A 13,158-nucleotide genomic window follows, 5' to 3' on the forward strand; every position below is an offset into this window, starting at 1 on the left:
AAAGTTCATTTAGACCATTTCAGTCACTCAGTCATGTCCGACTCTTTGTGACCCCATGGACTGCAGCATGGCAGGCTTCCCTGTTCATCGCCAACTCCCAGAGCTTATTCAAACTCATGTCCATCGAGTCGGTGATGCCATACAACCATCTCATCCTCTGTCGTCCCCTTCTCCTCCTGCCCCCAATCTCTCCCAGCATCAGGGTCTTTTCCAATGAGTCAGTTCCTCTCATCAAGTGGCCAAAGTATTGGAGTTTCAGCTTTAGCATCAGTCCTTCCAGTGAATATTCAGGACTGATTTCCTTCAGGATTGACTGGTTGGTTCTCTTTACAGTCTAAGAGATTCTCAAGAGTCTTCTCCAACATTAGAGTTCAAAAGCATTAATTCTTCAGCGCTCAGCTTTCTTTATAGCCAACTCTCACATCCATACATGACCACTGGAAAAACCATAGCTTTGACTAGATGGACCTTTGTTGGCAAAGTAATGTCTCTGCTTTTGAATATGCTATCTAGGTTGGTCATAGCTTTTCTTCCAAGGAGCAATCGTCTTTTAATTTCATGGCTGCCATCACCATCTGCAGTGATTTTGGAGCCCCCCAAAATAAAGTCTCTCACCGTTTTCATTGTTTCCCCAACTATTTGCCACGAAGGAATCAGAGCAGATGCCATGATCTTAGTTTTCTGAATGTTGAATTCTAAGCCAACTTTTTCACTCTCCTCTTTCACTTTCATCAAGAGGCTCTTTAACTCTTCACTTTCTGCTATAAGGATGGTGTCATCTGCATATCTGAGGTTATTGATATTTCTCCTGGCAATCTTGATTCCAGCTTGTGCTTCAACCAGCCCAGCGTTTCTCATGATGTATTCTGCACATAAGTTAAGCAGGGTGACAATATACAGCCTTGATGTACTCCTTTTCCTACTTGGAACCAGTCTGTTGTTCCATGTCCAGTTCTAAATGTTGCTTCCTGACCTGCATACAGGTTTCTCAGGAGGCAGTCAGGTGGTCTGGGATTTCCATCTCTTTCAGAATTTTCCACAGTTTATTGTGATCCACACAGTCAATGGCTTTGGCATAGTCAATAAAGCAGATGTTTTTCTAGAACTGTCTTGCTTTTTTGATGATCCAACGGATGTTGGCAATTTAATCTCTGGTTCCTCTGCCTTTTCTAAAACCAGATTCAACATCTGGAAAGTTCACGGTTCATGTACTGTTGAAGCCTGGCTTGGAGAATTTTGAGCATTACTTTGCTAGCGTGTGAGATGAGCGCAATTGTGCAGTACTTTGAACATTCTTTGGCATTGCCTTTCTTTTGGATTGGAATGAAAGCTGACCTTTTCCAGTCCTGTGGCCATTGCTGTTTTCCAATATATATATTATATATGTGTTATATTATGAAGTATAACCACTTATAATATATGTGATCACTTATAAACATAAGAATCTAAGTCTTTAGCCCTAATTCCAAGTTATAGAAATGACACTATAATAAATTAATCAAACACATTCAGGATATGGCATATGGTATATGTTTACTATCCTAGACTCCTCAAAATTGAAATGTCATAAAAAGGGTGATTTCCTAAAAATTTTAAATAGACTTAAATGATATAATAACCAAATACAATGTGTGAATCTTGATTGACTCTCAGTTCAAAAAGATAATTTAAGACAATTGGTAGAATTTTAAATTTTGTTTTAAATATTAGATGATATGGAATTATTGCTAATGTTCTTATTTAGGGGGTAATGCATGTTGAAATATTTAGGAGTAAAGTATTTGAAGTCTGAAATTTACTTTCAAATGGTTTAGATAAAAACTGTGTATGTGTTTGTGTAAAACAGAGAAAAGGAAAAAGAGATGACAAAATGTTAATGTTTGATTAACCTACAGCAAAAGTATATAGTTGTGTATCATAAACTCCTAGAGAAATCATAGGGGGTAATCTCCTTGACATTGGTCTTGGGAAAGATTTTTTTGGATTTGACACTAAAGCAAAGGCAACAAAAGCAAAAATTAAGTGGGACTACAACAAAAATGCTTCTGTGCAGTAAAGGAAACAATCACCAAAGTGCAACTTGTGGAATGGGAGAAAATATTTGTCAACCACACATCTGACAGGGGTTTAATATTCAAAATATACAGAATCCATACAGCTCAACAGTGAAAACAAAACAAACCCAAATAACTCAATTTAAAACTGGGCAAAGGATCTGAATAGACATTTTTTCAAGAAAAGATACATAAACGGCCAACATGTACTAGAAAAAGCACTCAATATCACTAACCATCAGGTAAACTCAAAAATAAAAGCCTAACACCTGTGAGGTTGTTTACTATCAGAAAGTCAAAAGGTAAACAAACTGGCGAGAATGTGAAGAAAAGAGAACTCTTGTGTACTGCTGGTGGGAATATAAACTGGTACAGCCATTATGGAAAACAGAATAGAGGTTCCAAGAAATTAAAAATAGAACTAACATGATGGTGCAATCCACCTCTGGATACATATATCCAAGGAAGATGAAAATGAAATCATTATTCAAAATGATATCTGTACTTCCATGTTCATTGCAGCATTACTCACAGTAATCAAGATATGGAAATGAATTAAATGTCTGTTAATAGATGAATGAAGATATGGTGTATATATATATATGTGTGTGTGTGTAGTATATTTGTATGATGGAATATTGTTTAGCCTTAAAAAAAGAAGGAAATCCTGTCATGTGCTACAACCTGAATGAATATTATGCTATGTGAAATAAGCCAAAGAAAGACAAATACTTCCTGATATCAGTGATATGTAGAATCCCATCACACCCACCCCGCTCCCCACCCCCAAACAAAAACACGTTGAACTCACCGGGAACAACTGGATTGTAGCATCTCTAAGGATAAAAGCTAGTGAGATCAAGACAAAAGCCTTAGAATCCCTACCATACAACCTTAAATGACCAAAATCTTTGATTAAACAACCCAACACAATAGGGATAGATCAGCTATATTCAATAACACCGACAGGAGAATTTACTGGGATAGCAGATCTGCCAATTTACTTCATCTGTACCTAACATAATTTGTAACGAAAAATTTAAAGATTGCTCAGACCAAAAGTGACCCAATGTATCCAGCCTTCCAAACATCTCCAAGAAGCCAGACACACAAGTAAAGCAACGTTGCATCAGCCTGGCCTTCAGCTAAATATCCCCAACTAACTTCAGTCAACACTACACGGAGCAGACAAACCAAGCCAAACCCTGCCCAAGTGTATGAGTAAAGTAGGTAACTGCTGTTATTTTTAAGTGACTCAATTTTGGGTTTGTTAAATGGTAATAAATAACTTTTAGCATTACTTCAGTCAGCTTTGAGAGTGTCCTTGCATTCTGCCCCAAGAATGTTTCAGGCTACTCTTGTCTTCTGTATAGAACTGGAATTGCCCCCAACGCCTGGCTCCTTTTATTGAGAAAACATACACAAAAACCATAGTTTAAGTATCAAGATTTTTTTTTTTGAAGAAATGAAACATTACAGTCACATTTTACTCCCTTCCTCCCCAGATAGTTGCCACTATCATGCATTTAGTGCCTTATTAATCTCTTGTGTTTTAGAAAAGTTTTACAATTTATATATATTTTCACAAATAATAAATAACACTGTATCTCATTGATTCTAAGTTAAACATTCCCCATCTATTTTTAAAACCATTGGAGATGTAGCTTACAACAGATAGCGTAACTGGCAAGTGATAGTTTAACTGGTTGCATTTCTCTTTTTTAGTAATATTTGCCTTTAAAAATTTTTTAATTTTGCATTGGGATATAGCTGATTAATAATGTTATGATTGTTTCAGGTGAATAGCAAAGGGACTCAGCTATACAAACACATGTATCCATTCTCCCACAAACTCCTCTCCCATCCAGGCTGCCAATTATGTGCCTTATTGATCTTATTTTCTATTTTACCTAAGATTAAACATAGATTAGCTGCTTTATACTTTATAAAAATTTAATCATTTGAGTTTTTCTGCAAATTACTGTTGCTAAATATTTTAGCAAGCTTTAAGTATAATTTGCATTAAAATATATAATAATTTACATATAATAAAATGCACCCATTTTAAGTCCAGTCTGATGAGTCATGATAGCTGTATAAAGCTAATTTTCCATTATTGAGCTATAAGCATTATTTATATATTCCAAATACAGGCCCTCTGTCAAATAATATGTATTAAAAATAGTTTTCCCCAACCTGTGACTTGACTTTTCATCTCCTTGCTGCTGTCTTTCAAAGAGCAGAAGTATTAATTTTAATTAATTCCAATTAATAATTTTCTTTCACAATTCACTGTCTAAAAAATATTTCTCTATCCCAAGACAGTAATTTATGTTTCTTTCCAGAATTTCTAGAGTATTAGCTTTTGTTAAATCTATGATCCATTTCACAATCCAAATTTTGTACTAAAATTATGTATCGTGTAAGGCAAAAGATGAGGTTATTTACTATTTGAATATATTTTTATTCTATGTTAAGACTTTTCTCATTAAACCACCATGGCACCTTTGTTAAAATCAATTGTGCAATATGCATGGGTCCATTTTCAAACTCTATTCTGTCCACTAGCCCCTAACATTTCTTTTAAAACAGGTCTTCCGGCAACAAATTCTATCATCTTTTCCTTGTCTGAAAGTCTTTTCTCACCTTTTCTGAAGGATCTATTTCCTGAATATGGCATTCCAGGTCAACAGGTATATTTCTTTCTTTCAAAGATACCATGCCAAGGCCTCTAACTTGCAGAGTTTAAGAAAAGAAATATAGTCACTCTCTGTATGGAATGTGGTTGTTTTTTTCTTCTCCAGCTGCTTTTCTAATTTTCTCTAGTTTTCAACACTTTGATTATGATGTACTTTAGTTTTCTTTATGTGTGTCCCTGATGGTTGAATTTCTTGGATCTCTGGGTTTATAATTTTCATAATTAGGAAAACTTTCAGACGTTGTTTACATTGTTTTTCTCTCCCTTATCCCATCTCCTAGGAGTCCAAACACAAGTATGTTAGAAAGACCTGATGTTATTTCATAGGGGACTAAGGCACTGTTCTATTTCTCTTTTCTCTTTGTGCTTTAGTAAGGTTCACTGATTTTTAGTTCTGCAGTGACCCACCTGCTGTAATTCCATCTGTTCTTTCTCACCTAGCTAATGAACAAAGAGGTAATCAAATAGCAGCAGTGATTTTTTTAAAAATAAATCTTCCACATACTTGAATTATTGGTATAAGTTTATTAACCACAAATAAAATATTTCAGGACTATGACTTTAGAAATGTGTAGTTTTTTCAATATTTTCTTTACTGCCTGTAAAATTAGTTTGTGTACATATACATATACATGTACATGAGAAATGACACTGAACTGACACCAGTGACAGGCTGTTGTAATGGTTTTACTTTGACTTTTACAGAAAGTGATGACAATCTATGGAAAATGCTTTATTGTATCATGCTTGTTTACTACAAGGAACATTTTATAATAATACAAAAGTAATCCACAAACTTAAGTGAAGATCAACTGATCTGAAAATTTTTTCTTCCTTAGTCTTTCACAGTAATTGCCAAAAGTTCAATAAGCTGATTTTTCCAAGAACAATTATTCTAATAACTTTGGGTGTTCAATCCGTGCAATGGTCCAGTCAGGCTTTACTCCTTGTGTAAATTCTCTCTGAAATCTAAGGAAACATTATAAACAATGTGTATCCTGTATCAGTTCAAAAACTTTCTGGATCACTATGTAATTTGCAAGTACATAGTTGAGGCAGTTTTTAGCAAAAAGCTAACAGATAATGGTAAATAAAAATCAAAAGTTTAATCTACCAATTTGATCACAAAAAATATCCCCACAAAAATTAGAAGCGCATTCTCAACTGAGTATTTTTAATAGACAGATCTATATACACTCCAATATCTGCCAGTCCATGAGAGAAACGTGTTATTCTGCTAAGTACTAGCTATAATATATGCCTAATAGGAGGAGAAAAAAACTGGACTACGGTGATAAAACAGCACTTCCATGGAAGTTGGTTATGTGATTAGATTTACTCACAGCTGGCACTAAGTTCATTCTTGAAAATAACAGTCTTTATGACCTGCCTGTGATCTTAGTAGGGACTATCAGAACAACCAAAGGTTAGTGTTGATTATAGTTTTCTAAATGATGTCTTTAAAAAGAGACAATTCAGTAGATTTAAATTAAATAAGTACTTAAATATATAGAATATTTGGGGCAATTAGAAATAAAGCAAAATTCCACACAAGAAAAAGAAATGAAAAAAAAAAAAAGCACATTTCCTTCAAGAAGTGAAAAAATGAAAATATAATTCTCTTTACCTTAGTGAAACAGGACACATTTTCTTTCTTAGGTCATTTGGGGTTTTGTTCATTGTTTTAAAGCCAATTTGTATAACTTTGATGACATAAAAGTATTCTTTTAAACATATATTAAAGTATATCTCCACTGACTCTCTTGAACTGTTCACTGTTCCGAATTTTATTCACACAATAATACACTACAGTGTCTCATTTAAATAGGTTGCTAACCTCCCATTAGACAGTACCTCCTTAAGGGCAGGAACCCTTCAATTCTGTGTCTGAACTCCCACCAGAGTACCTGGTAAAGAGGAGATGGTCAATAATTATCTAGTGAGTGGATGGTCCATGTGCCAATTACAGCATATTTTATTCTCCAAAGATGGTCATAACCATATTTCACATGCTCTTCTGCAATGTGACCTTGCTGCTGCCCCATGAAGAGATGGAGTATCTCCATGTCCTTCACTGTGCAGATCCTGGGACTGTTTGGACCAGAAACCATGCAGAAATGATGCTGTTCCAGTCCTGGACATAGCCCTTTACTAGATGGCTATGTCTAGCATCTTCTGTCTTTCGGAAGCCAACCACCATGTAAAACACGTGACTATCTTAACACTTCCACAAGCCCAAGCTACAAAGAGAGGCCTTGGAGAATGAGACATTATATGGAGAAGCCAAGGAGCATCCTGGTGCTGCCCTATGAGTGAGGAAGCCCATTGTGGAAATGAATCCCTGGCTCCTGCCATCCCAGTTGATGCCAGGTAAAGCAGAGAAAACTCCACAGCTGAGCCTTTCCAAAATTCCAGAGCAGTAGAAAAGCAGGCAAAATGAATGGCTGTTTGTTGTCACCGAGTTTTGGAATGGTTTGTAATGTAGCAATAGACAGTTGAAACACTGTTTAATTAAGTTCAGGAATATTACCGCTTCCTAATTTCTGAACACTCCTGTTTCGTGGCCAGTGTGTCTTTATAACTATCTCTCTTCATAGATACTTGTCAAATTTCAATTTTTTCTTCCTAAAGCTCCCTTTAGTTTTCATATCTGCATACTACCTTCCATTTCCTAAAGAAAGGAAACAATAAAATGTGATTAGACTTACTCATAGCTTGCACTAAGAAGTTGTTTAGTTTCCACGTTCTGATCCCCCAACTTAACCTGGAACACACGGGCTCCACTTATGGCTTCGCTGGGGATGTTGGCACTGGTTAGATACCAAAAGCACATCAGGATGTTAACAAACTTCCTTCCTTAGAGAAAAAACATACACACATACAGATACAAATCACAATAATCTATCATCCTTATATACAAAATGAAATTAGCAATTGGCAGTAATTATAGTTGTTATAGATCAAATTTTGTGCTCATTCTAACTTAAGGTACCTATATTGACACCTTTTATTTTTAGAAAATTCTCTTGGGGTTTACGATGTATTTGCTTCCCTCTCTGTAACACAGTATAAGAGCTACTACTTACTGAGCAGGTACTTATTTCCCAAGTGTACTATGTGGATTCTTTTCCATTTGTGGGATTTTCTAAAATGATAACAGGTATCTATTGTCAAGAAAAAAACCAGTAGAGGGAAAAACACATTTTTTTGGTGCTAACTTAACCCCAACTGCCAGAAAGAAAAAACACTTCTGTTCTACTCTAATTCACTTTATACGCCCAGTGATTATGAGAGTGTCCTGTGCAAAAACCAGGCAGTGACCATGATGCTAAGATGCAATTTGAAATACTAGGGAGAAGAAAATATTTATCATTAAAAGTACCTTTCTGAATGTTTCAAATTAACATGTATGTGAAAATATTTTCACTATTAAAGAGTTCTCAAGCAGAACTGCGATGGCAACTGTGTGAGCAAAGGCTAGATTTCCTATACACCTAGCACATAATACATATGTGTATATTTGTAGAAGGAATAAGTAAGTCACTGAGTTTTCAGGAATGCTATTGTGAAAATAGGACAAGCAAAAGAACAAGATAAACGCCAAAGTTCCTTTCAATTATTTTCATTGTCTCCAAATAAATCCAATTGGGAGTTCTGAGTTAATGTTACTCTTAGAACAGTCTTTAGCTAACAGTATTTACTTTTTCTTTACTTTTTCTTTTACTTTTTACTTCTACTTAACATACAGCTGGACACTTAAAATACTGAATTGTTTCCTTTAAGTCAGGAAATCTGAAACACAAATATTTTCATTTTGACATAGCAGCAGCTTGTCTTGGGTAGTTTTCATTAACAAGTGACAATGTTCTCTTCTATGAATTAAACAGCATTAGGGAAAAGTTCTTTTTTTAAAATTAATCTTTTTATTTTGTAATGGGGTATAAGTGATTAACAAACAATGTTGTGACAGTTTCAGGTGAACAGCAAAGGGACTCACCCACACATATACATATATCCATTCTCCCCCAAACCCTCCTCCCATCCAGGCTGCCACATAACACTGAGTAGAGTTCCAGGTGCTATACAGTAGGACCTTGTTTGTTATCCTATTTTAAAAACAGCAATGTGTTCACGACCATCCCAAACTTCTAGACAGAAAGGCATTCAAAACTACTATCATACCCCAAGTCTTCCAGAGCAAGGTCTTTAAAGAATGAATAAATTATTTTCTCTGTAGTTCTATAAATATCCACTTGTACCAACAAAATGCCACTATTCCATGATCTTTCACTAGTTTAGCTTATCTGGACAACTGTGGGCCACTTAAAATTGACTATGCTCCAGGCTTACCTTTCTCATCATAGTAAATGGAGATGTCTCCTGTTGATGTGTACACAATTTCATCTACGTCAGCAGCAAGTGCATGTTTCTGGTTGTCAGGTAGTGAGGTAACCTTTTCTTTCAATACACGTAGAGTCTAAGTATGGAAAAAGCAAACCAGAGTTCACTTGCTGAATTGTCAAAAGCTTTTCAAAAAGCAGAGTGAATTCCTCATGGAATGTATTTTGTAAAACTATTTTTAAATTTACAGCCATACGTATTCACTTTCAAAAGCAAGGCTGAGAGGCATCTGATTCTTCAGTTAGATAACTCCTAATAGAACATTCTATGTAAGAACTGAAAGATATCATATTCACTTATGCCTTAAGTAGCAAGTCATTCTATGCTTTTTAAGACCCCGAGTACTCCAAAGGCAAGACAGAGGGACTCTACTTTGGGTGACGGCATACATGTTATTTTAAAGCATAAATAAGGACAATGCATATCATTCTAATGAAAAAAATAATACACGTTAATATTTATTTTTTAAAGGAAAATTAAAGTATACTTTACCTCTTTGGCCACAAGTTCTTCCAATAGATCAAACTTACACTGTGACAGCAATTTGGACACATGAGCAAAAGCCTTAAAAAGAAAAGTGGGGGAAGGATGGTGATTATTATTTTAAGACACCATGCAAAATACCATACAATGTACAATGCTCATACTTCAATGGCTAATTATAACAAAGACTATTTTATGATAAAGGCAATAAACATTGTCAACACTAAGATATTGATGGTTAGGCACGACTCCTTCAAAGTTGGTTGACTTTTCTTATATGGCCTTTCCACACGCACAGTAGTAAGTGGGCAGATTGCTAATGATGTATCCATTCCAAGGACCCGAGAAAAGATAGTGTGTGGTGTACATACTAGGTTCTCAATAAAAAAATTTTCTATATAGTTCCTTTTAAAATAACGATGGAGTAATCAGCCATCCTGACTGTCATATGATCCTCCTCTGAATCCTAAATACATAGCAGCACAACCCAAGTCTGTACCTAAGTACTAAGCAGTACAATCTAAGTACTGGGACTCTGGAAATCTGGGCTGCAGCTGAACCTCATTGAGATAGATAGTGAAAGTCAAAGTGTTAGCTGCTCAGTCCTATCCAACTCTTTGTGATTTCACGGACTGTAGGCCGCCAGGCTCCTCTGTCCGTAGAATTCTCCAGGCAAGAATACTGGAGTGGACTGCCATTCCCCTCTCCAGGGGATCATCCTGACTCAGGGATTGAATGCCGGTCTCCTGCACTGTGGGCAGATTCTTTACAGTTTGAGCTAACTCTTCAGACAGGTCTAAGACAGATATGGCATTGGTAAAGTGGGAGAAAAGATAATGAGTTTGCACAGTCTAATGGAGAAGACCTCAACTTTGAAGTACAAGATCCCACTTTAAAGTGGGAGACAGTCAACTGCAATCCTCCACACTACTAGCAATGAGGAATGGAGCTGTGCATTAAGACTCTACCTGTTTTCAAGGAGCTTCCTGTCTACCTGAAGAGAGAGCCGAAAAAACGGACAAATCCAAGAATTATGACAGGAATAAGAACAAGATGATTTTGGGAGAATACAGGTGAGAACTTACACCATCTGGGCGGACAATAAGGGGGCTTCCTAAAGGAAGAACCATGTAAGAAGAAATTTGAAGAACTAGCGAGAGAAAGTGGATGCAAAGGTGTGTCAGACAGACAACTCTCATAACTGTTACAGGCTGGATTGGGTTTTCCAAATTCATACATCGAAGCCCTAACTCCCAGTACCTCAGAAGGTAACTATATTTGGAGACAGGGCTTTTAAAGAGGTGATAACGTCAAATGAGGGTGGGCCCTAGTCCAATTTGACTGGTGCGCTTACAAGTGGAAATGTGGACACACACGGAGATACCAGGGACACACGAGCACAGAGGGGAAAAAAAAACATGTGAGGACACAGAAAGAAAATGATCATCTACAAGCAAAGGACAGAGGCCACAGAAGAAGCCAAACTTGCCAACACCTTGTTCTCGGACTTTCAGCTTCCAGAAATGCAAGAAAATAGTTTTATGGTTTAAGAACCCAGACTGAGGTATTTTGTTATGGGTTCCTAACAACAATGGTCAGGAAGCAACAGTTAGAACTGGACATGGAACAACAGACTGTTTCCAAATAGGAAAAGGAATACGTCAAGGCTGTATACTGTCACCCTGCTTATTCAACTTATATGCAGAGTACATCATGCAAAATGCTGGGCTGGATGAAGCACAAGCTGGAGTTAAGACTGCCCAGAGAAATTTCAATAACCTCAGATATGCAGATGACACTACCCTTATGGCAGAAAGTGAAGAAGAACTAAAGAGCCTCTTGATGAAAGTGAAAGAGGAGAGTGAAAAAGTTGGCTTAAAATTCAACATTCAGAAAACTAAGATCATGGCAACTGGTCCCATCACTTCATGGCAAATAGATGGGGAAACAATGAAAACACTGAGACTTTATTTTGGTGGGGCTCCAAAATCACTGCAGATGGTGATTGCAGCCATGAAATTAAAAGGCTTGCTCCTTGGAAATAAAGTTATGACCAACCTAGACAGCACATTAAAAAGCAGAGACATTCCTTTGCCAACAAAGGTCCATCTAGTCAAAGCTATGGTTTTTCCACTAGTCATGTATGGATGTGAGAGATGGACTATAAAGAAAGCTGAGCACCAAAGAATTGATGCTTTTGAACTGTGGTGTTGGAGAAGACTCTTGAGAGTATCTTGGACTGCAAGGAGATCCAACCAGTCCATCCTAAAGGACATCAGTCCTGGGTGTTCATTGGAAGGACTGATGCTGAAGCTGAAACTCCAATACTTTGGCAACCTCTGGAAGCGTTGATCACTGGAAAAGACCCTGATGCTAGAAGGGATTGGGGGCAGGAGGAGAAGGGGACGACAGAGTATGAGATGGATGGAGGGCATCACTGACTCGATGGACATGAGTTTGAGTGAACTCCGGGAGTTGGTGATGGACAGGGAGGCCTGGCGTGTTGTGATTCATGGGGTCACAAACAGTCGGACACAACTGAGTGACTGAACTGAACTGAACAAACATCACAATCATGTTGAAATCCAGCCATGATACTCTAGTTTCTGTGGCCAATGATCAAACCTGAGCAAATTATCCTGTAAGGTAATAATGTCCCATTAGGAGGCTGCTCTGATAAAGCTTTGATGATATAAGATTTCTTAACCTAACAAGGGGCTTCCCTGCTGGCTTAGTGGTAAAGAATTCACCTCTAATGCAGGAGCCACAAGAGGTACGGGTTTGATCCCTGGGTTGGGAAGATTCCTGGAGTAGGGCATGGCAACCCACTCCAGTAATCTTGCCTGTAGAATCCCCATGGACAGAGAAGCCTGGTGAGTTACAGTTCATAGGGTCACAGAGTCACACACGACTGAAGTGACTTAGCACGCATACACGCAACCTAAACAGGCTTCTGGGAAATAGCTTTTTCTTTCATAGAAAAGGCCAAAATATATAAAGATATTAGAAAACAAACAGTAAGTGGTTAATGTGGTTTGATGGCAGTAACAGGGATAATATCACATGTACTTATTAATGGAAGTAAAGTTTGTGGGGCTAATAAAGCTGTTTAAGGACTGTCTATCATTGGACCACCTATTTCTCTGGCTCTCATGATGAATAAAAGCTTGCCTCAGTTCAGTTCAGTTGCTCAGTCGTGTCTGACTCTCTGCGACTGCACGAATCGCTGCACGCCAGGCCTCCCTGTTCATCACCAACTCCCGGAGTTCACTCAGACTCATGTGCATCGAGTTGGTGATGTCATCCAGTCATCTCATCCTCGGTCATCCCCTTCTCCTCCTGCCCCCAATCCCTCCCAGCATCAGAGTCTTTTCCAATGAGTCAACTCTTCGCATGAGGTGGCCAAAGTACTGGAGTTTCAGCTTTAACATCATTCCTTCCAAAGAACACCCAGGACTGATCTTTAGAATGGACTGGCTGGATCTCCTTGCAGTCCAAGGGACTCTCAAGAGTCTTCTCCAA

General features: G+C 37.4%; 1 protein-coding gene across 1 annotated transcript; it reads right to left on the minus strand.

Moving 5' to 3' along the window:
* Positions 1-3,488: 3,488 nt before the first annotated feature.
* On the minus strand, positions 3,489-9,753 carry MAIP1 (matrix AAA peptidase interacting protein 1; the record flags this gene model as incomplete). Its single annotated transcript, XM_040228855.1, has 4 exons — positions 3,489-5,721; positions 7,461-7,608; positions 9,103-9,229; positions 9,646-9,753. Coding segments are annotated over 4 exons (462 nt in total), but the record flags the coding sequence as incomplete, so codon positions are not given.
* Positions 9,754-13,158: the final 3,405 nt, after the last annotated feature.

Source organism: Oryx dammah, unplaced genomic scaffold (genome assembly GCF_014754425.2).
Source record: "Oryx dammah isolate SB20612 unplaced genomic scaffold, SCBI_Odam_1.1 HiC_scaffold_27, whole genome shotgun sequence".
Classification (NCBI taxonomy): Eukaryota; Metazoa; Chordata; class Mammalia; order Artiodactyla; family Bovidae; genus Oryx; species Oryx dammah.